Source organism: Agelaius phoeniceus, chromosome 2 (genome assembly GCF_051311805.1).
Source record: "Agelaius phoeniceus isolate bAgePho1 chromosome 2, bAgePho1.hap1, whole genome shotgun sequence".
In the NCBI taxonomy this organism is placed as follows: Eukaryota; Metazoa; Chordata; class Aves; order Passeriformes; family Icteridae; genus Agelaius; species Agelaius phoeniceus.
The window spans coordinates 87,695,622-87,717,720 of NC_135266.1; the positions used below are offsets into that span (position 1 = coordinate 87,695,622).

The 22,099-nt window shown below is 47.9% G+C and overlaps 1 protein-coding gene across 3 annotated transcripts; it reads right to left on the bottom strand.

Moving 5' to 3' along the window:
* Window positions 1-2,851: 2,851 nt before the first annotated feature.
* On the bottom strand, window positions 2,852-19,016 carry TSKU (tsukushi, small leucine rich proteoglycan). Of its 3 annotated transcripts, none has more exons than XM_077174116.1 (3): window positions 18,826-19,016; window positions 16,246-16,332; window positions 2,852-3,933 (listed from the first exon to the last, which is right to left on the bottom strand). In XM_077174116.1, the coding sequence occupies exon 3, from the start codon at window positions 3,924-3,926 to the stop codon at window positions 2,868-2,870; it is 1,059 nt and encodes a 352-aa protein (XP_077030231.1). In that variant the 5' UTR covers window positions 3,927-3,933; window positions 16,246-16,332; window positions 18,826-19,016; the 3' UTR covers window positions 2,852-2,867. The 3 variants fall into 3 exon arrangements, with proteins under 3 accessions (XP_077030231.1, XP_077030232.1, XP_077030233.1); XM_077174117.1 differs by lacking the exon at window positions 18,826-19,016 and adding an exon at window positions 18,060-18,178; XM_077174118.1 differs by lacking the exon at window positions 18,826-19,016 and adding an exon at window positions 16,898-17,762.
* Between the last annotated feature and the right edge of the window lie 3,083 nt (window positions 19,017-22,099).

Genomic DNA, 22,099 nt, shown 5'->3' on the forward strand with positions numbered 1-22,099 from the left:
TCTTTAGGGATGGAAAAGACCTTGAAGATCATCAAGGTCAAGCCTTAACCCAGCACTGCCAAGTCCACCCTTAAACAGTCTCCCTAAGCACCACATCTACACGTTCTTGAACGCTTCCATGGTCTTGTGTGTCTCCCCACATCACCCTGCCTGCTGCAAATCCAGCCTTTCAACACTAGCAGAGCATGTCCCGGATGGGTGAAATCCACAAAGAAATCTCTACCTGCTCCATGAGCTTTGGAGCAGGTCCTGGAGTAGGGAATTTGCACCACATGCTCTCTGCTGCTTCACGGCCATGTGTTCCTTATTTCCTTCAAGTCAACCAGAGAAGCTGTCAAGTCTTTCCATCACTGAAGAACACAGTGAGCCAAGCACTGTGGGACAAATCCTGCCCCTAATTTGGAGACGCAACACCCATGGGGGCAGCGGGGATCAGCAGAGAAGGAGAGAAGCCGTGTTGCACTTCAGATCCAGTGACAGCTGCCACCCTCTCAGCATTAAAGCAATAGATCTGGGGGATCTGGGTTTATTCTCCTCCAAATCACTTTATTATATTGTGAGTAATCACAAAGCCTTACAATGCTGCAGGTTCTTTAAAAAAAACAGACTAACACAGCGACAGTATTTGCCAGCTTTTGCTAAGACTAGTTTAGCTAGCAGCTAGCGTGAGATTACACAAAGAAATCTTGCAGTCTCCAATTGGATTGTCACATTGGGTTTTAAATTACCACAGTGCTGCAAAGACAGTAACTTTGACAGTAGGTGATAACTGTAATGTTTCATCTATGTACAGGCTTAAAAAAGTAAACAGCTTTCTTTAAAAAAAATACATTTTCTGCCAGCAGAAAATAATTCTCTTAAAAAGGCAAAATCCAGGAAAACCCCCACATCTTTACTCACAAACTGCCCCTGTCCTGCACTGCAGTTTGTTTCTGCTCCCCTCCAGATCTCTGCCCATAGGCAGCCCCATTGCCTTTTTAAGAAAATCAGCGTTTCCTGTGATTGTGAAGGCTGGTCAAACATCGCAAAGGCTCAGTAGAGGGGAAAAATCCCCAAAACTGAAGGAAGGGGTGAAAATCCCACTCTAAGCTACCCAAACAAATTATTGAAATTGAGATAGATGGAAATGTGGGAGTATTTCAGTACCAAATTTCAGTATACAAAGTTAGGTGTTGACTCTGACTTTTATGGAGTCAGTGGGTTTGGGCAACAGGGTTTCCACTTTCCAAGACTTTTGGGGGTATGAGGACAAAACCTGAGCTTCTTCCAACACTCCCTAGGACAATTGTGAGATGAGTTTATATCTGCATCACATTTACATGGATCTCCCTAAATCAAACATTGAAAGTGGCCCTGATGCAGGGCTTAGAGACCAAACAGCAGATCAGCTTGAGCATGACCCCCATCCATAACATCCCATCCCCCTGGACAGAGCATGCCAGATGTGGACCAGACCTCAGCAGTCACCACCACTGCTCCTATAAGCAAATTGGAGGCTTCACACATGGCATTGAGTCATGTTGTGCTGCCTTCTCCCACTTCCTCCTAGACTGGAGAAAAAGAGGGTCCAGAGGGGTTCCACAGCATTTCAGCAATGGAGAGAAAAAAAACCCAAAAAACAGCAAAACATTGAGGACCATGCTTTTTATCAGATTTCAGTTTATCAGATTCACTTGGCAACCAAGGAGCTGTGTGAGAGAAAGAAAAGCCACAACTCTGGAAAAAACCCCAAAAGATCTTTCCTTCGATAAGCAAAGTGCTTCAGGGCCACAAGCATCAGTGTTAATTCTTCCCCTGGCACGTTCTCAGAAGTGTTTTGGCACTGCAAGTTGCCTCACATATGCCCAGATGAGCTGCAGATGTTGTGCTCAGATGGGGAATGTCAGCCTGGAAACAACTTACTCTCATATCCTCTAGGACTGCATCTTGGTTTGATAAGGTCATCAAGAAAGAATCCCTGTCAAAGTTTCTTTCCAAGCTTCCCCAGAAAGGGAGGAGGGATTCTTTTCAATTTTTTTTTCTTTCCTGAGTTAGGCTACATGATCTCTTCCCTTTGCAGCCTCCTTCACCAAAGGCTGGTTCCTGGGTGAGATGTGGCTGTTAGCAGACCCCTCTGCTTCCCTTCCTCTGCTGCACATCATCTCTGACCAATGGCTCACCGAGTTTAAAAAGAGGTTGCCAAAGCTGGACCTAAGTTAATTAGACATGAAAAGGATCAAGGTGGGAAAACAAGGAGAAATTGGTGGGAAAACGTCTCAGCTTACTCAATGTTTGTTGCACACCTATGCAAATAACATGTAAAACCCAGCACGTTAAGTGCACCCCGTATTCAGGTTTGTCTGGAAATGTTTCTTCAAGACTGAAAGTGCATGAGAGAAAACAGGGTGCTGCTAATGAAGGCAACATCCAGAAGGCACATTTTGGGGAGTAACAATTAAAAGAAGGATGATGCATGGGTTTGTAAGCAAGCAGCTACAGAGCTGGTACATTTTGGTGTGTGCTCTGCAGAGGTGTAGCTTTGATCCTACAAACGTGTCTGAGGCATGAAGGGTTTGCTCCAGACTGAGTGTTCTGCCCTGGGACCTGCAGAGCAGCTTGTCCCCTCATGGTCCAGCATCACCGCTCCTGAGCCAACGGGAGGAGTGAGGACATCAATGCTTCAGCTAAAATCTGGAGCCTGCGGATAACGCGGACCGAGATTTGAGAGTTTATAAAATCCACAAACAATCAACTATTGGCAAATACAAATATATAAATTATTGACAGTTTTACAAAAGGCACACTGCAAGCCATCTCAGTCCGACACCTGTACAAGTCCCATGGCTCCCCACCCTCCCTGTCCCGCCCCTTCTTCTGCCCAGTTTTCATCACAAAACATAAGGTGCTGCTGCTACAGATCCATGGCTGTCATGGCAACTGAGGACTTCTTTTTTGGTCAGCCCAATTTGTCGGTGGTACTGTCCTTCTTTGATGGTCTTGAGACACTGTATGTCCTTCCCTAAGGTGATGCTTTTGATGGAAGGCAGGTATTTCAGCAAGGTCTTTGGCAAGGATGAGATGCCTGTCCCAGAGAGATTGAGCTCTTGTAGGGAGTTCAGACCAAAGATAACTTCAGCAGACAGTGACTTCAAGTTGGGATTGTTGGATAAATCCAGAACCTGGAGGGCTTGGAGCTCCTTGAAGCTCTGAGGAGATAACTCCCTAAAGCCATGCAGGCCACTGAGGGATAAATGAATCAAGTCTTTCAGCCCCGTGAAATCTCCTTTCTCAACCTTAACCAGAGGGTTTCCATCAAGATTTAAATATCGGAGAGGAATGCCTTGAAGGTTTGGTACAAATGTTAACCTGTTTCCAGAAAGATTTAAGTTCTGTATGTTGGGAATGCTCTTTTCATGGTGTCTTGTAATTGTGCTGAGCATATTATTGGATAGATCCACATTCAGGGATTTGCCTTGTCCTTTTGAAGCAAAAATGTCTATAGCTATATCCAAAAGCTTGTTATTGCTCAAATCTATGTCACTTAGAGGAGAACTGGAGAAACAGTCCTCCGGAAGGACTTCCAGAGAGTTATGACTCAGATCCAAGGACTCCAGGTACCGAAGCCTGGAGAATGTCGTGGAAGAAATCTTGGCAATTTTGTTGTAGCTCAGGTCGAGACTCACCAGGGTGGTGTATCCAGGGCCAGTAAGCATCGATTCATTTATTGTTTCCAGTTTGTTTGATGATAGATCCAAGTAGGAGGTGTCCAGAGGAATTGGGACAGGAACAATATGTGAGCCTATTCCACTGCAGTCCACCTTGGTCAAGCTAAAGCTGTCAAAGAGACCAAAGGTTTCCACTTCACAGTGGCAGCCAGGGAAGCAGGTTTTTGTGGTACCAAAGCAAGGAAGGAGAAGCAGCAAATTGAACCAGGTCAGGAAATGCATTGTTCTCCTGGAAAACAAGACAATAGAAAAGCAGATCTAATTGCTGTAGAAATTACTTTATGAATCATGTGTAACTGTTTGACTTATGCAGTTTTGTCCTTTCTCTTTACAAAAGGAGAGATTAAGCATACCCTTAAATAGCATGGATATCCCAAAGACTTTTTCTCTCATGTTATGAATCCCAGTGGGAAATTAATGGAGAAAAAACATTGGGTCAGCAGTCTTTACACACATAACCAAACTGAGGTGAAATTGGAAATGAGCTGTAAGAACAATAGGCTGCCTTAAAGCATGATCTATCAAACATATAAACTTTTGACTGGACCATGGAAGAAAAGACCAGCTCCTTACTGCACAAATGGACATCCCATCTCCCTTCCTTGGACTTCAGATGCAGATTTTAGAAGTTTGGATTTCTATCAGGTGGCTAAAAACAATCCTCCTTGGTCTGGTGGCAGCTCCTACCAGAGCAGAGGAACCAAGGGTTATTCAGTCTAACCCAGCCTTTGCTGTGGTGGGCCCAGCCCCATGCACAGTGGAGATAATTTGCTTCATATGGAGTCTTTAGGGAGCCTCTGCTAATTGCATTAAGTGTTCTCTCTGATTAACAGTGCCAGTAAGCAAGGAGTTCTCTCCACCGCTTTGGTTTTGACCCGTCTCCCTCCAAGACAGTTCTGTCTCTCCATCATCTCACACAAGGGAGGCAGATCAGAGCTGATCTGCACGCTCCAGCTTTGCTGAACCTCTTCAGATGGCATCCTAACAACTCGCCCACACAACAGTGGGCAACAACAGCTGCATGATTTCAAGAGACAGCCAAAACAATTTTTAGATCTGGAGAGGGTACATAGGAGCATGTCAGCATCCTGCAGGTCAGCACAGAGGCAATAAGGTCTGTCCTCACTGGTTCCTATTGCAGTCATGGGTGATGACTCCTCATGCCTTACAAACAAGGTCTCCAGAAGGCCAGAAACAAAAAATCTCACCAAACCAGACAAGCAGAGCCATCAGCACTGGTCCTTGGCTGCTGCTGGCCATAAACAAACACTCACATGCCAACTGCTCATTTAATAAGAAAAAAGTTAAAGAAATCCCTTTAAATGAATGTTCCCATCTCCACTTCAGCGTCCCTGGTCTCTTACCTTTCCCACCACTGTTTTAAAGCATTTCATTAACTTCCTTGCAGTATTGAGTTTCACACACACCCTTTGATCTGGCTGAGATTCCTTCCTCACAGCCCTTGCACCTTCCCAAGACCATTTCCTAGAAATTCACACTTCATCTCCCCTCACCCACCTCTTGAATTCAGTTTCTCTCCCTTTTCAGCATTGTCTTCTTGGCCCTGCTCTCATTCCCAGAAGACTGACTGGGGACTATGTGCCAATGTGCAAAAAAAGTGCAAGGGGGAAAAATGTTGCAAAAATACTGTCCTGATCACTGATGTGAGTTGTATGGCAGTGTCTCCCAGATCTCCTGCAAATAGAGAGCAGAAACTGGGACTCTGGCCAAGTTGCCTGCAACTAAACCATTGCTAAAGGCCCCTTTGGGGTCCATTATTCTATAAAAAAACCAGAAAATTGGTAAGATGAGCCCTAGCCTCAGCCCATCTCAACTGTTTCTTGAGAAAACACATATGTGTGCAGAGAGAACATAGGGGGGTAGGGCTCTTCTCTGCAGACACTTTTCCAGATATCCCTTTCCTAATGACATCAAGGCTGATCCCCTCTGGTTCTGTGCAGACAGACATTGTTGCCTTCTGCAGTCCCTCCTAAAATAAATACTACTATTTTTATTTTTTCATGAAGCTGCATTTGGATTGCACTGAAATGTTTTATTACCAGGGGAGGTTACAGCAGTGGGGAGTTCCTTATAAACTAAAACTGCAAAACCTCAAATGTTAAATATCTCACCTACAGGGAAGTACCTACGTTGGTATCAGCCCAGTCTGCTGGCATTTCTTCTCCCAAATTCTATCCAGTGGCTATTCCTACTTGATGTCCCTCTATGGAAAGGACTTCCAACTTCTCCTTCAAAAGTTCAGCTCGTTTCCTCATAGAATTGTTTTAGCTCTGTTGGGAGCTGAATCATACACCCAGAAGTCCAAAGACACACCAGTATGAAATTTTACTTTCTGAGCACTGCTAAAACTTTCATTGGCTTCTTATGGAGCATCTGACCTAATTTAACTGGGAAGAGACTTTTAATAGGGCCTGTAGTGGCAGTACAAGGGGCAATGGTTTTAAATTAGAACAAGAATAATTCAGACTAGATCTAAGGAAGAAGTTTTCTGTAATGAAGGTGGTAAAAAACTGGCACAGGTTGCCCAGAGAGGTGGTAGATGCCTCATCCCTGAAAACATTCAAGTCCAGGTTGGATGGGGCTCTGAGAAATCTGGACTAGTTGAAGATGTTCCTGATTATTGTGGGGAGTTGGACTGAGTGGCCTTCAAAGGGTCTGTTCCAATCCAAGCTATTCTATGATTCTATGAATTGAGAGAAGATTGAAAACCGATGCTGGGCTTTGATATGCACCTGCTCAAACCCTTTTGACATGGGAATTGCCCTCCTGATCAGCCTCAAAAATGATTGCCAGAAGTGGGCAGATACAGTGACTCTCACTGCAACATCCATCACTTCAGCCAGCAGTAAAGACAAAACATGACACAGCTGAAATGTAGTACACAAAGCTCAGCTGAAGCATTTGCATAGCATCTATTGCCTCTTCCCTCCTCACAGCACTGCCACAAATTCTCCCTTACTGGCTCTGCAATTGCTTTGCAGATGGGATACAATCCATTAGTACCAGTTGGAAACTCCCCTATGGAGCAGCATGGAGCATCACAGGCAAATATGCCACTTGGTTAATAGCTCTGATAAAATATAGGAGAAATAAAGTCATCTTCCAGTCAAAGAAAGGGACTCCTGCATTGCCAGATAATTGGCAAAGAGCTTAGTCAGGTACAGGCATGTTTTATTATAGTGTGGAACAACCGATAGCTCTCTTTGAAATGGGGAAAGGAACAGACTGCAGGCATTTACAGTTCTGTGTACAGTGTATATTTGAAACTGCACCAAAATGCCTCTGGATTGCTGCCCACGAGCTGCTTTGTTGATAAAGGCAGGAAGCCAAGGTATCCCCTTGTAAAAGGAAGAGGAGTTATCCTCTTGCAACACTGGGGAGTTTCACCTAGGTAAACACCATGGACAAGAAACCACTGGCACCATCACCTAGGACAGTGAGGGGAAAGTCACTGGGAGAAAGCAGCCCACCCAGGGGCTGGTTTAGCCATGTCCTCTTCATCTCTATGGCTATTGAGGTACGAAGAGATCCCGGTGATAGGTTTTGGGCATCTGGAAGCTCTAGGGGTCTTTTTATACCTGCTGATTGCAACATGAGCTGCTGGGGGTGCAATATCTTCCCCCATGTTTCAGGTGCCTGTAGTGACTGCAGGGCTCTGGTCTTTATATCTTGCTCATCCTTTCTGCAGGGCAAATATTCTGAGACAACCATAAGGAGAGCCTGAGGTGGTTAATGGAGCCAGTGTTGGACCAAGCTTCTAGCAGGACGGCAGCCTTCTCCTCAGATCCCACATCTCCCCTTTAGCCTGCGGATGCCCTTGTGCCTTCTCCCTGCTATGCTCAATCATTGCAACGCCGTGTGGCAAGACTCACACAGAAAACCCACACTGAGATTTCCCAGCCAAAAAGCTGCCAACATTAAAAGCAGATTGCAGAGGGATGCCAGGCTCAGATGATGGTCAGGGAGTGAGGTGGGAGGGAGGAAAGCTTTGTTACTGTGTTGTTGCAAATTCACGCTTCTCACTGCATTTGATTTCTTCCTTCTCCTCTCCCTTAAAGACTTTTCTCATTAGGGAGATCAGCTGACACATCCCTCCCTGGATGAAAGCCCATTGCTTGGGGACTGGCCCCCTCTTCGGGAATGCGGATATTAAGAGGATGCTACCTAGGCTACCTCCAGTTGCCCTGGCAACCACCAAGCTGGAATTCCCCATAGCAAAAAATCAATGACTAATTAAAGAAATAATACAAGGGGAGGTGTTTTAGAGTTTGCTGTTTGATGGAGTCAGGAAACAGCTGCCCCATTCTTCATTCCCTCAGCCTCCCTCAACATGCCTCTGAACAAAGCATCCTCTGAAATGCAGCTGGGGTTGGGGCTAAAGGCCCAAATTCACCCAATGAAGCTTGAACTATATGGGTAAGAAGTGCAAAAAAAACCCCCAAAACACCAGGCGTCTCTACAGTGGGGTGAAGAGAATGAAATTGCTCCAGAAGGGGATGAAACCAACCGAAGACCATACACATCCCTGGAGATGTCACTCTCCCCCTTGTCCATGACAGAGTAGAAGGATGCCCAGTCTCCCTGGTTACTGCTTCCCACCCCATTCTTGGCTGCATCTTCCAAACCCTAGTCCTTCCCAATACCCAGGTGCACTTGGATAAACCAGTTTGGGTCACTGATCCAACAAAAACCCCTCTGATCTTTCTCTTTCCCCTTTGCCGGGTCAGTTTTCCAACAAATTCTGGTCACCATCCATAGAGATACCAGCTCTCACACAGGAGTGGAGAACACAGCATCTGTCTTTTCCATAGCAGCCCACAACCAGACCAGATCAGATATGAATCTGTAAGGCATGGTGGATAGATCCTGGTAATTTCTACATTTTTTGCCAATATTAATTCTGGATGAGCAGCAAATAGACCAAATTTCAAAGAAAAAAGGCAAAAAGGAAGAGCTGAAGTCCACCTGTCCCAAATAGAGTTGTTGCCCTAGCAAAGGACAAAAGAGTTGTATTAGCAACAATATTTCTGGAGAAAAATTTTAGGATTGTCTTCTGCCTCTTGTATCAGCCAAGTAAAGAAATAAACAAAGTCTTCACAGCAAAGCTCACCAGGCCCACTTGGCTGCCAGCACTAATTGGGGTCAGGGAAAAAGGAATGTTATTGGAAAGTGAAACAAGTGCATAGGTTATGATAGAGGCCATAAATCCTCCAGACTGAGGGAAAAAAAAAAAGTTGGCTCTGGCTCTTTCTCTTTTTAAATATCTTGGAGGCTAAGTGGCAGCTGGGACAGCAGCTCCAGAGCACCAGAATGCTCCAGAGTTTCTTCTCGACAACAAAATTGCATAAGAGACCTTTCCCCCCTTTCTCCACCCATTAATTATTCTGTAAAATTAGAATAATTACTGACTAAAGTGCAGCACTAGCAGCAGCTACACTTTTCCAGCGTGGACTCTCCCGGCTGAGCCCAAATGACGCCACAGATGCAATCGCGGTCGGGTCTCCAGATCCCATATGCCAATTTGAGCAGGCAGCAAAACTAGCTCAAACCAGCCTACAGCCAGAGACCATTAAACCCTTGCTGCAGACACACACCCCTCCCATAATAAAGAGACTGCTGCTGACAAAGTTACTCCTTTTTTACTGTCGGTTTTTTTCGTGTGAATCTATTGAAAGTAAAGGTCATTCAGGCTTTTGCTTCGCCTGCTTCAGACCAGCTCTTCCTGCAGAAGGCTTCCTCACATAAATGCTGCAAAGAGCTCTTGATAAATATTATTAAACCTCACAAAAAAAATGTTGGTGTAAATGGGAGCAGCGTTTTCTGATCCGCTTGTTACATTTTGTTGTTTGCTGGTTTGGAAGACACTTTGCAAACAGTCCTGGTTTTACGCTCAGTGTTTGAGACTTCTGGGGTTTAGGGAGAGGGGAGCTAATGGGAATTCAAGAAGTATGTGGTTTTTATGTTTAATCCTGCATTTGTTAGATGGGTTTGAGAGAGTTCAGTGGAGTTACTCTTGGTGTAACTCTTTCTGAAAGAAATCAGAAAGATTCTGATCTTTCAGCAGGATCAGAATCAGTCCCTTGGTTCTTCCAAATCACACTTGATTTCATGGAGGCCTCCATCAGGAGGCACTGCACAAGTCACTTTTAGGGGATAAGTTATCACCCTTCACTTCACTCTGATGGTTTTATCTGTGGGACTTGCAAAGCTGCTTAGATAAGGCATCCCAAATTTTCTAGTGGGATATAAACACAGGGATTTGCAACCCTATTTGCCCTACCAGTGCATGCAAGCATTAGGATAAGGGGAAGCTCAGCCAGTGGGGTGGTGACTTTAGCCCTTATGGTTTAATGTAAAGAGACACCAAGAGCTTGAGCGGGAGTGAAAAGGCATCCTGCAGGGGCCTGAATCCTGCTTTTTGCTCCATGTTCCTGCTCCCTGGGAAAAATCAGAATGAAATGCAAGGAATGCAAAAAGAAAAAAAGAAAAGATTTCGCTATGAATTCCTTTGTGCTTTAATTATTTTGCCTGGCAAGATCATGGAGCAGATCCTCATGGAAGCTTTGCTAAGGCAGATGGAAAATAAGGAGGTGGTTGGTGATAGCCAACATGACTTCACTAAGGACACATCCTGCTGGACAAATTTCATGGCTTTCTATGACACAGTTACACTGTTTGTGGATGAGGGAAGAGCGACTGACATTATCTACCTGGACTTGTGCAAAGCATTTGACACTGATCCACACAACATCTTAATCTCTATGGAGAAAACGTGGATTTGATGGTTAGATGACTCAGTGGATAAGGAAGTGGCTGCACAGTCACACTCAAAGAGTTAAAGTCAACAGCTTGATGTTCAAGTGGAAACCAGCGAGGAGCAGAGAAATTGCATAATCAGAGACAAGATGGTGCTTCCTGATCTGGACAAGAACCCCATTGCTCTGCATCAAGTCTGTGTTTACAAGACTTGAATCTCACCAAACCCCATGGAATAAAGGTTGTGGACAGCCAGAAGGAGCAAAGAACAAAAAACAATATGCCATTTCACATTTTTCTGTCTTGGTTATTTCCATGTGCTTTTCTCCTCTCTGGACAGAAATTGCTGAGCCAAAACTGCAATGACTTTCCTGCATCCAAACATGCTCTCCGTCCTTTAGGGAGATTTTTGTAGATGTTACAGGGGATGGGATAGATAAGATTAGCAAAGATAAAGTGAAATTAAGCATCAAAAACATCAAAACCATTTCACAACCCCGAAGGCAAAGCCAAGCAGCCCCTCAAGCCACCACATGGGCTGCAGAAAAGATGTGTGTGATTGACCTAGAGGTAACCCAGCACCTCCAGACTGTACAGCTTCACACTATGGATCTGTGTTCAAATATAGAATCATTTAGGTTGGGAAAGACCTTGAATATCATTGAATCCAGCTGTTAACCCAGCACTGCCAAACCCACCACTAAACCCTGTCCTTAAGTGCCACATCTGCACATATTTTAAATGTCTCCAGGGATAGTGACTCAAACACTTCCCTGGGCAGCCTGTTCCAATGCTTGACAACCCTTTTGGTGAAGAAATTTTCCCTAATTTGCAATATAAACATCCCCTAGTGCAACTTGAAGCTGTTTCCTCTTGTCCTATTGTTGTTACTTAGGAAAAGACACTGAAATGCTTGCTTGGCTGAAAGTCTCTGCTCTATTTTTTTTTAATGTAAAAATAAAATCCTTTATTTAATAAAGAAATGGAAAGGCTTATTAAAATAAACTTTGTTACAACTGTTAATGTCACAATTCCCATCTGCTTTGCAAGAGGCCACAGATAATTTATCATCCTACTGCTTAAACAGCTAGTAGTTTATTCCACTTGTGCAATCCTCCCCCTCAGGCATCCCTCATTCCCCCTGGAGGAGGAAATCAAGGTGCAGGGTGGTGTATTTTGGGATCTGACAAAAGGAAAACATGTGCAGGCAGGTCTGCCAGCCCATACAGTAACTTCCAGCTCATTTACATCCATGGCTGAAATACAATTTCTGCCACACTAAAAGCTTTGTGCCTTGAAAAGATGCATTTTGTGAGGGAAGATCAGCCCAACTCCGGGGATTTTTCCTCAAGTGGGAAAATGCTGGTGCCACAACCAGCACAGGAAAATGAGGAATTAAATCACTGTGGCATCGGGATTTGCAAAACATTCCCACTTCTCTGCTCAGCCCAGAAAGCTGTCAGCTTAATAGCAGTTTATTCCAGGTGGAGGAATTAGTCTCCTGTGGATTTTGAAAGCAATTTTGCTTTCCAGCCTCAAGTCAAACTGTGCTTGTGCCCAGAGGGGGCATTTCCAAAAGGAAATTGTTTGCCAGGCCTCCTGAGTGGCTGGGGGCAGGGGAAGGCAGGTGTTGGAGAGGTGCAGCACCAGGAGGGATTCACAGGGCTCTGTGGGAGCAGACAGGATGTGAGCATCCCAGCCCCGCCATTGCCTCCTGGCTATTCCAGCTGCAGAACCACTCAAACTGGGAGCTTTGGCAGCTGCAAGTGGTTCCCAGCAGTCTGGGATGCATGGAATCAGTCAAACAGCTGCCAGCAAGGGATGGAAGAGCTCAGAACTTTCTCCTGCTCTAGAATCACCTCCAGCATGGCCATCCTGAACTCTTTTACCCCTAACAACTCCTATTTCTAGTCCTCCCTGCTCTGCTTGTTAACTGTGAGCATTTCCAAGAGCAGGAGGCCACACTATCCCAGCACTCACTGAGTATAAGAGAGACTTCATCTCTGCCAGGAACACAAATATTTTCTTAACCATCTCAAACTCAGCCTGAATAGAATTTTTATCATAGCGACATGTACCAGAATGGGAGGCCTCCGTTATTTTGGCACAAACTCAGGAACAGACCAGCCCTTCAACATGGTGCTTCATAGCCAAAGGAGAGGTTTACACAGAGTTTTGTGCCAGTCCTAGAGCATTAGGACTGCTGTAGAGCGACCTGGTGAAGCTGCTCCATCACCTCTAGTGCCCAAGAACCTGCTGCGAGGCACAAAGGGAGCCTGGGAGTGCCCAGGCTTTACCTAAATCTCAGCAGTTACCTTGAGAGGATTAAACCCTCTCCTTTCTTAACTTGTGAATTATTGAAAGCAAAATTGATGCCAGCAAGCTTCTCCTGGAGCCTCAGCCCTTGGCGGCGCACACCTGACAGCCAACCCCAGACAGCTCCTGCTCTGGCTCCTGCTATGATGATACTTTTTCACTGCACTCCAGCTCCCAGAGACATGATATAATTCCAGAGGAATGCACTCCAGGATGAACACCATATGCCAGCGAGGTGCAGCATGGGGAGAGGAAATCTCCTGCCCACACTGGATACTTCTTGGTTTTAGCTGTTGGCAGAGCTGATCAGCTATGCCACTGTGCCCAGCTGGGAAATGCCACATGCCATGCACATCCCTGGCATGGCAGCTACCAGGTTCTGTGCCAGGGAAGTGCAGGTTGCAAGGACCCACCAGCAGCTCTCTGGTCAATGAGGGAAACGCGTGATGCCTCTGGATATACCCCACATGCCTGAACTGGATTGCTTCCAATCACCCCAGAGGGCAGGCCTGAGCTGCAGAGAGACCATGCTGCATGGGTGGGTTCCCCCAGAGAAGATGAGCTAGGCAGGGGGAAGGAAACAAGAGAGAGGAGGGAGGAGAAGGTGATGCATCCCAGGGTGATGCCTCTGCTCTTGCTGGTGAGACACATCCCACCCATAGCAAACAACTCATCACAGCCTCATCACCCTGTATCTCTAATGGCTTTCCAGCTCTTTCTCCTTGAATCATAGAATCATTAAGGTCGGAAAAGATCTCTAAGAAAATTGAATCCAATTGAATCCATTACAACAGAGGGGGCTTGCAGATCAGATTTAAGTACTGCCTCCAACAGCATGCCTTTGTCATGGTGCAGCCAGCACTGGAAAAAATCATGAGAAAGCAGAGAGAAAAGAAATTCAGCCTGGCTGGGCAACACCTTCAGCCCTAGCAGAAGGATTTTAAGAGGACCCCATGCAGCTTTAGCTCTCTGAAAGGCAGGAGATGCCAATCTCCCTTCTCCTAACAGCCCTGAGGGGCTGCTGACTTCAGTCAGCAAGGGCAAAACAAGGAGACTGGGAGTTAAGCTGGGTGCCCGATGGCACTGCTCCAGCTGGCCCAGGGATCCTTTGTGGGCTTTTAATTTGTTTTTGTGGTTGGATTTTTGTCCATGCACAATAATCTCTGGGCCCCTTTGCTGTCTGTGGCTCTCAGCATGCAGCTGCAGACCCTCCACTGAGGAGATAATAAACACAATCCTGACCATTATTGTTGCAAACAGCACAGCTGGAGGCTCCCATCTCATTCCCCTTATGGCCTTTCTTTGCCCCTCCTCTCCAATAATTCTTGAATCATAATGCTGCAAACAATGAATGCCAGTGAAACTGCTTCGTGGAGCATCAGCTGGGGCTTCAGGAGCTGCCCCCACCCCAGTGAAGCATGTGAGACATTTACTAGACCCAGTGGGTCTCCTACAAGGTTTGGGAAGGGGGGATTTGGGGAGGGGAAGGGTTGTAGGTAGAGCTGATAAAAGGTTTACCAGTAGTGTGCCATTCCCATCATAATTCCCACTACAGATGATGCTTCATTGCCCCCATGATGTGCAGTATCTCCTCAGCTATTTCCCTTCCCTCCTTGGCCAGGGATTCTCCAGTCCCTCTTGGATGGCGGAGGATTTTGGAGAAAGATCATCTGAAGTGGGTTGAGAGAGCCATTTCCCCAGCAGAACCAATTTCCCACCATTGATGCCACCCTGAGTCCCCATTTAAGTGCCTCAGTTTCCCTCCTGACACTTTGAGAAGTACTAGGTCTGAGAGGTGTTCACTCACCCCCATCCCCAGGTTTAATTCCCCCCAGTTTAACTGGGAAGGGAGCACAAGGCCTGTGGCTCTCACACCACACAGAAGTCCCCAGCCAACACTGCCACTGCTGTAACTGCTCCAGACAAATGCTACCACAGTCCCTGGGCACCATGTCCAGCTCCTGCCTTCCTGGACACTCTAGGGACAGCAACCCTGCTTTGCCCTCTGCAAAATGGGCAGCCAGGCCAGGGGAGAGGGAAGGGGATGGATGAGACTGGCCAGGTTCAGTTACCTTATGATCCAATAATTCTTTGAATTGGAGATTGCTTGCAAGAAGTTGCAATGCTTTGGTCCTGGACAGATACAAACTGAACTTTTGCAATAGGATTAAAGTGCTTTGGAGAAAGGATCTCCCCTGTTCTGCTCTGTGAAGTTTGGCCTCACCATGACAACTGCTACAGAGATATCGTTCTCAAGGACAGGAGGAAAACAGGCAATTTTGGGGTCAGGAACATGTCCTGCCCCACTTGGAGACAGGTGACACAAGCCCCATGCACATGTGTCACCTCAGAGGTGTGAGGAATCGCATCTGGTTTGACCCATCAGTCACAGCAGGAGTTTTAGTCTCAATTTTTCATGAGGAGGATTATCTTATTCAAAGTAAAAAAAAAAAAAAAAAATCTTTGAAAATACAGTGCCCATCCCTGAAAGTGTTCAAGGCCAGGTTGGACAGGGCTTTGAATAAGCTGCTCTAGTGGAAAGTGTCCCTGCCCATGGCCAGGGTGTTGAAACTGGATGATCTTTAAGGTCCAACCCAAACTATTACATGATTTCTCTCCCCACCCCTGGGTTTGAGCTGCTGGCAAGAATCAGGGGAAAGGAGAGGAATCACCATCACAGAGACAGAGACAGCAAAAAAGACTGAGGAAGGGAGAAAGGGGAAGGAAAAGAAACGCTGCAGACACCGGCACTCAGACGTTACACACAGCACGTGGCCCTCTGTCTGCTATGCTGAAGATAAAGTGCTTTTTTCCAGTTTGCCACTGCTCTGACAGGAGATTTCCAGCCTGGTTAATGCAACTCAGGAATGTCCCATGCTAAGGCAGCCAGGATGGTTTAATCTCTTGCAGTGTCTGCAAGCAGACGGGAAGGCTGGGGTGATTCCCAGAGCACAAATTTCCTTCCCCCGCTGCTGCACACCATGAATGCAATAGAAACTCCCAGGAAATTAATTCCACCCCCCTCTAAAAAAAAATTGCAATAAAAATTAAAAAATGAAGATTTCCTTGTAATGAATGGCTGAGCCATTCATACATTTGCCTCGATAGGTCCAGGTGCCAAGTTTTAAGACAAGAAACAGCTTGCTCAAGCCAGCCTTTATCTCTTCCCAGCCCTCAACATCTCCGTGTTGGGAAGTTTCTTTTGATAGCCTGCCAAGGCAGCCAGTGCTGCAGCTACCGTGCAGAGCCTGGGGGTGCCAGGGGTCAGGAGGGCTGCCGGACAAGGATGCCTTGTCTCATCCCACCCTCCAGACTCTGCTTCTCCCCACCAACCAGCTAACAAAAGAGGATAAGGAGGAGGAGGAAGGAGGAGAGACTGAAAGAGGATAAAAAAAAAGCAGTTAGGGATGGAGGGAAAACTCTAAACCTCTGGAAGACGGTGGCTCACCTTTTATTCCCAGCTCAGTCTTGCACAGGAGTGACACTCACTGCTGCTCACTGTGTGGCTGCCTGAGGGAACACAGGATGCTTTTCCCTATATTAAAAAAAAAAAATAAATCCACAAAACCCCTAAGAACTTCTGCATGTTTTTCCCCCCTTTTCTCCCAATTTCCTCTCATCCATTCAATGCTGGTTTGTTCCTTGCACTTAGTTGTAAAGAATAGGGGTGCAGGAAACCCTCATCCCAACCCTGCAGCCTTTCCTGCCAGTCCAGCCTGTCATCAGAAATTAATGTCCCCTGGGATGTCTGTCACGTCCTCGTTCCCTCCAGGCATTTTGTTATTGCTCCCCACTGCCTCTGACAGCAGCTGCTCAAATTCATTCACAAATCAGCAACGTCTGCCCTGCTCCAGGATGCCGCAAGGGAAAACCCGTCCGAGCGCTGCCCCCCGAGCCTCCTGCCTGCCCCCGTGTCGGCTCCGCTCCCCCGCGCACCCACCGCCTCTGGAGCACGGCAGGGCAGCTCCTCCTGGGCCATTTATAACCCGCACGGGAGCGGGCACCTCCCCGTGCCCTCCGGGGGGCCGGGACCGCCTCCCGTGGGTCACGGTGGGACCGGAGCCAGGCCCCGCTTTGCCAGGGCGATGGCACACACTGACCCGCTGTGCTGTGAGCGCCTGGCTGCCTACAGCCAGCCCCCGGCCAAGTTCAGCCTGCAAATCCTCCCAGGGACGCGCCAGCTTCCTCCGCTCCTTTCAGCATCTAACACATCCAGCGTGCTTCTTGTTCCCGGAGAGATCGGCGAGACGGTCCGACCCTGCCCTTCCCCGCCGGCTCTTCTGCCGGTCTTCTTCGCCCTGCTCCTCACCGCTGCAATAGCCCGGTGCTGCCGGCCGAGCTCCGGAGCGGCAATCAATGCGATATTTCAGCGCAACGCCAGCGATCGGCACCGGCTGCTCTCCGCACAGCAATGGCACAGTGTCCAGCCAGACAAGTTTCCCACTGTAACTTCGGTGAATGCTGTTATTCAGGCGGACGGCAGCTGATTTATCATGGCAGGCACACGGGGAAAGCTTTCCGTTCGGGAGGCCGGGGGCTGCTCGTCCCGCTGCCGCGACGAGCGCCGTGAGCTCAGCAGGGTTCGCTGTGCTTTCCTTGCAGCCGTGCTCCGATGCCTTCGCCGCCGCGGAATTGCATTCCCGAGCCGTGCTGGCGAGCGTCGGCTAACGGAGGCGATGCCACTTCCCCGCGACAAAAGCCACCAGCTCCATCCGCGCCGCTCTCCTCCCAGGCTTCCCAAATCCCAAGCCAGAGGAGTGAAGTTGACAGACCCTTTTGATTCCAGAAAGCTTGGCACGTGTTGTGGTTTACTGAGCTAATAAATCTGCCGTGGGCTGCGCCTTTTAATGACTGCAGCATTAATAACAAGTTTCCTGGGAGCTGCTTGAAAGTTTACAGGGTGTGTGCACTATCAGGGGAACCCCGTGCTTTCTGACCTCCTGCTTCAGAAGTCACACCCAGCAGCTTCTTTCATGCTTTCTTTCTTTCTTTCTTCCCTTTTCTTTTGTCTTTTTTTTTCTTTTTTTCTTCAATGAGAGAATGAATAAATCTTGCTCAGCTTTCTCTCTCCCCTTCCCAAACACACCTTCCCCGTCAGCTTAATCCACTCACAGATGGGAAATTCCCAGGCAGGAATGCCTTTGCCATGCCTTTATCAACACAACCCGGGGGGAAAGGACCCCCTCTCTGCACCTTCCAGCTTCTACACCCCATCCAGCCGACCCCTCCAAGCTTTCCTTTCCTTCCCATTTCTCTCCTTACCTTGAGTAAGCTCCAGACCCTGCGAGCCCCCCAGCACCAGAAACCCACCAAAAAGCTTCTCTTCGCTCCCGAGAGTTGAGGGGAGGGCCCGGAGAGGAGGAGGAGGAGGAGGAGGAGGGAGAGGAGGGGAGACAGGGAGCCCTGTGTGAAATCAAAGCCCCGAAGCCGGGCACGGGAGGCGGTGCGGAGCCTCCAGCTGCTGCTCGGATTACTCTGCAGCCGTGGCGATCCCGAGACCTCTAGAAACCACCATTCCACTGGGGGAAGGAGAAGTGAAGGGATTCCTGCTGGAGACGCTTCATCCCGAGAGGGCAGCCGGGCTGGGGGCTCGTACGCACCCACCGCACCGCAAAGTTCCCCCTCTGGTAAAACCAGAGGTGGGGAAAAAAGTAGTTTGCTTCCACCCGAGACCTCTGTCCTTCCCCTTACCCTGTACCCCCGGCCTCTGGACCCCTTCGCGAGGAAAAACTCCCCACACGGAAAAAGTTTCCGCACTCTGAGGCTGGGGAGGGCTCCGCAGCAGGGACCCCCGGGGCTGGCCCTGCGCATCCCCGGGGAGGCGGCAGGGAGGGCTCAGCCCATCGCGGCACGGCGTCCCCCCTCCCCAAAAATGAGCCCCACGCTTCTGCACACGCGGGGAAGTTTGGAAGGGGGTGCAGAGAGGTGTGCAGGGGCCAGGGAAGGGATGGAGGGCGCAAGGAAGGGGTGGGGGTCAGGGAGGAGATGCGGGGTCAGGGAGGGGCTGGGGGCAGAGGGGGGCACTCACCGGGCCGGGGTTGGTTCCCACGGCGGGAGCGGGCAGGAGCGGGGCTCGGGGCCGGCTGTCCCCTTCTGCTCTCCTCCTTCTCCCTCCTCCTTCCCGTGCAAGGCGTGCAGCTGGCCGGGCAAGCTGGCTGCCCCCTTCCCCGCAGGAGGAGGGAGGAGGGAGCTCAACAGATGGCTGCACACAAGGGAACATCTGGGAGGAGGAGGAGAAGGAGGAGGAGGAAGGAGGCAGGAGGCAGGACTTGCGTTAGACTGTGCCACTCCTGAGCTGGCAGACCCCCCCTTAACAGGGGAAGAGGCGAGGGGAGGTGTCGAGACAGCTTTGCACATGCACACAGTCCCCCTTCCTGCTGCCTTGCATCCCCCCTGGCTAAAATTCCTTGTCGTTCCTTTGCTTTCTTGGGGATCACACCGGAGTTGCCCTTTCAGCACAACCGTGTTTCCATCTCTGACCTCTGCAGGGCTGTATTTGCAGACGTGAATTCTATTCCTGAGCACTGCCTTCATTCAGTTTTCCAGCCTTTAGTGCCAAGATCAGCTTTGGCACCCCGGGGTGTAGGTAGGACAAGGCAGCACCAACGTTTGAGTAATGCCAGCAGGCAGGAGACTGGAGGTTAGAAATTGTATGGTGCAACCCTTGAAATAAATAAAGAAAAAGACAAAACAACCAAAAAACCCAAACCAAACCAAACCAAAACAAAAACACAAACACCCCCCAAAAAACCCCAAAAAACAAACAAAACCAGGTATTAATCCATAGTGTGGGGAACAGAAAGTCTGAACCCCATCACTGGAGGATAGGCAGTGCCTGGGGCTGTGAATGAGCAGCCCTGCATCAAAATTTCTTGGCTATTGGATGTAGTGGCCCAGTGGTGGCTTTAGTCATGATGGTCATACTGGAAAGAGAATCAGAAGTCACAGAGTCATAGAATATTCTGAAGTGGAAGGAGCTCACAAGGATCATCAAGTCCAGCTCTGAGGGGAATTGCCCATACAGGTATTGAACCCACAACCTTGGCATTTTTAGCACCAGGCTCAAACAGGCTGAGCTCATCTCAGGGTGTCAAGTGCCTCATGCCATGGTGCCATGACACTGGAAAAGGCAAAAGGGACTGCAAGGGTCCATAGGTCACAGAGGACATATCCTGTGGCTGGCTGCAGCTTCTCATATTCAGCATCTTGCACCCTTTGTGTATTACTGGCCTGTGCCATGTCTCAAGATGTGTGGTTGCTTGTTTCTTAAAAAGTTTAAGTTAAGAAAGTACAATCAGGCTTCCCGTTGTTTGCTTTTAGTAGCACCAAAATACCCCACTTGCCCCATATTGATGATCAGGGCAACCTCCAAGCAAGCCTGGTGCTGAGATTTGTATTTAGCATCTCTCTGTGGTGAAAAAGCGGTGAAAAGGGTTTGGTTTGGTTTGGTTTGGTTCTGCTCAGCTGCTTTCTCCAAGAACATCAGTGCATGAAGATTTGCTGGGTGACCTCCCTGCCCAGCAAACACAGCTCTGGTCAGAGGGGCTGGGGCTTGAGGCAGGAGGTACCTTGGGCATCAGGAAGATGTCACAGTTGTTCCTCTCCACTCTCCGCATTTCCGAGTGTGGCTTATCCAGGATATGTGCTCACTCTGCCCGTCTCAGGAGCTGCTTTTCGGGAATCACCATCAGACTGTGAAAGCACTGCCAAGGAGCAGCCCCAGGGAGCCAGAGAGAGGAAATGTGTGCTCAGGACTCAGCTGGGCTGAATGCTTTTTGGGGAAAACCATGGGAAAACACCCTAGACTGGGCTGGGATTTTCCATGTAAATGTCACAGTGATATCCAGACATGAACAGTCTCTTGTAAGGCTCCATTCAGCAGGGTCTTTACTCTGTTCAGTTTTTATAGCTCTGAGTAGGGGAAGTTGTTGAGATGGAAACTTTTGTTTAATTTTCCATTTTGTTCATTTTTTTCCATGCCTCATTCTAGGCCTTTGCCATGTCAAAGTTGGTCTCAGTAAAGAAAAATGCTTGTTCAAAGGTGAAGAACTTGGGAATTAAATCCTTTGGCTGAGATCCAGCTAATGTATAACACCTATATATTATATATATATAGATATAATACAGGCCCAGTTTGATGTAGTTTATCAAAGTCACGACAAGGACAGGGCTGGCAGTTTTGGTGATCTGGGGGTAGGGATTAGACCTGATGTGATGCTAACATAAAATTAGTTAGGCATACATCTGATTCTTAGCTACTTCAAACAACAGTTGTACCAGTGTCTCACCACCCTCACAACAATTTCTTCCAAAATTCTAATCTAAACCTCCCTCTATCAGACAGTTGGAAGCCATTCCTCCTTGTTCTATTACTACAAGTCCTTGTCAAAAGTCCCTCTCCAACTCTCTTGTAACCCCTTTAGGCACTGGAAGGTGCTCTAAGGTCTCTAAGACTCCTTGGAGTCTTTTATTCTCCAGGTTGAGCAAGCCCAGCTCCCTCAGCCTGTCTCCACAGCAGAGGTGCTCCAGCCCTCTGAGCAACTCTGTGGCCCTCCAGCACCCTCCAGGAGACCAAAGAGTTAACTATCATGATAACACCATTTTTAGAGAACCTTTAATCTAAAGATCCTTTTCCCCACCATCACTATTTCTATTTCTTTGCCACATGAGAGTATATTTTTGTAAAGATAAAACAGGATTTTCCCTGAATTGTGTAGTCCCATGGACTGAACATTCCCACACAAAACCAGCCATTCTGTGTTTAGACAAATATCCCCATCTGTCTCAAACAGTTCAGTGCCTGGGACACCAGGGGAGGGTGAGAGAGGGAAATGGAACTTCAGTTTTCTCTCTCCAAACAGCCCTCCTGTACTGCTGATGCAGGGATCCTAGCAGGTCTGGGAACCATAGGACATTTTCTCCCAGCTAGGTTCTTCCAGGACCATGCTGAGCACTCCTCAGATCTTCTGTGCCCAGAAGACACCAGCTCAGTTCTGTGCTTCTCAATCCCCAATAACGTCATGGCTGGTTGGACTTGTTAAAACCCAGAGAATTCTTGTGCTAAAGGAAAGATGTCTTAGTCACTCTGACTTTCTCCTGAATGAGTCCTAATAGACCTGTCAGGGAAAAGAAATTACAGTGAGAATGAGGATTACATAAACTGGATTAGTAAGAAGAGCTAGAGTTGGAGTTTTGCCCCATGAGCTCTGAGTCCCTCCCTGAGATCTCATTTCCCTTCCTCTAATTATGCAATCCCAGGAAAGGAGGTTTTTCATGCACCAAACTGTTGGGAAAAGCCACAA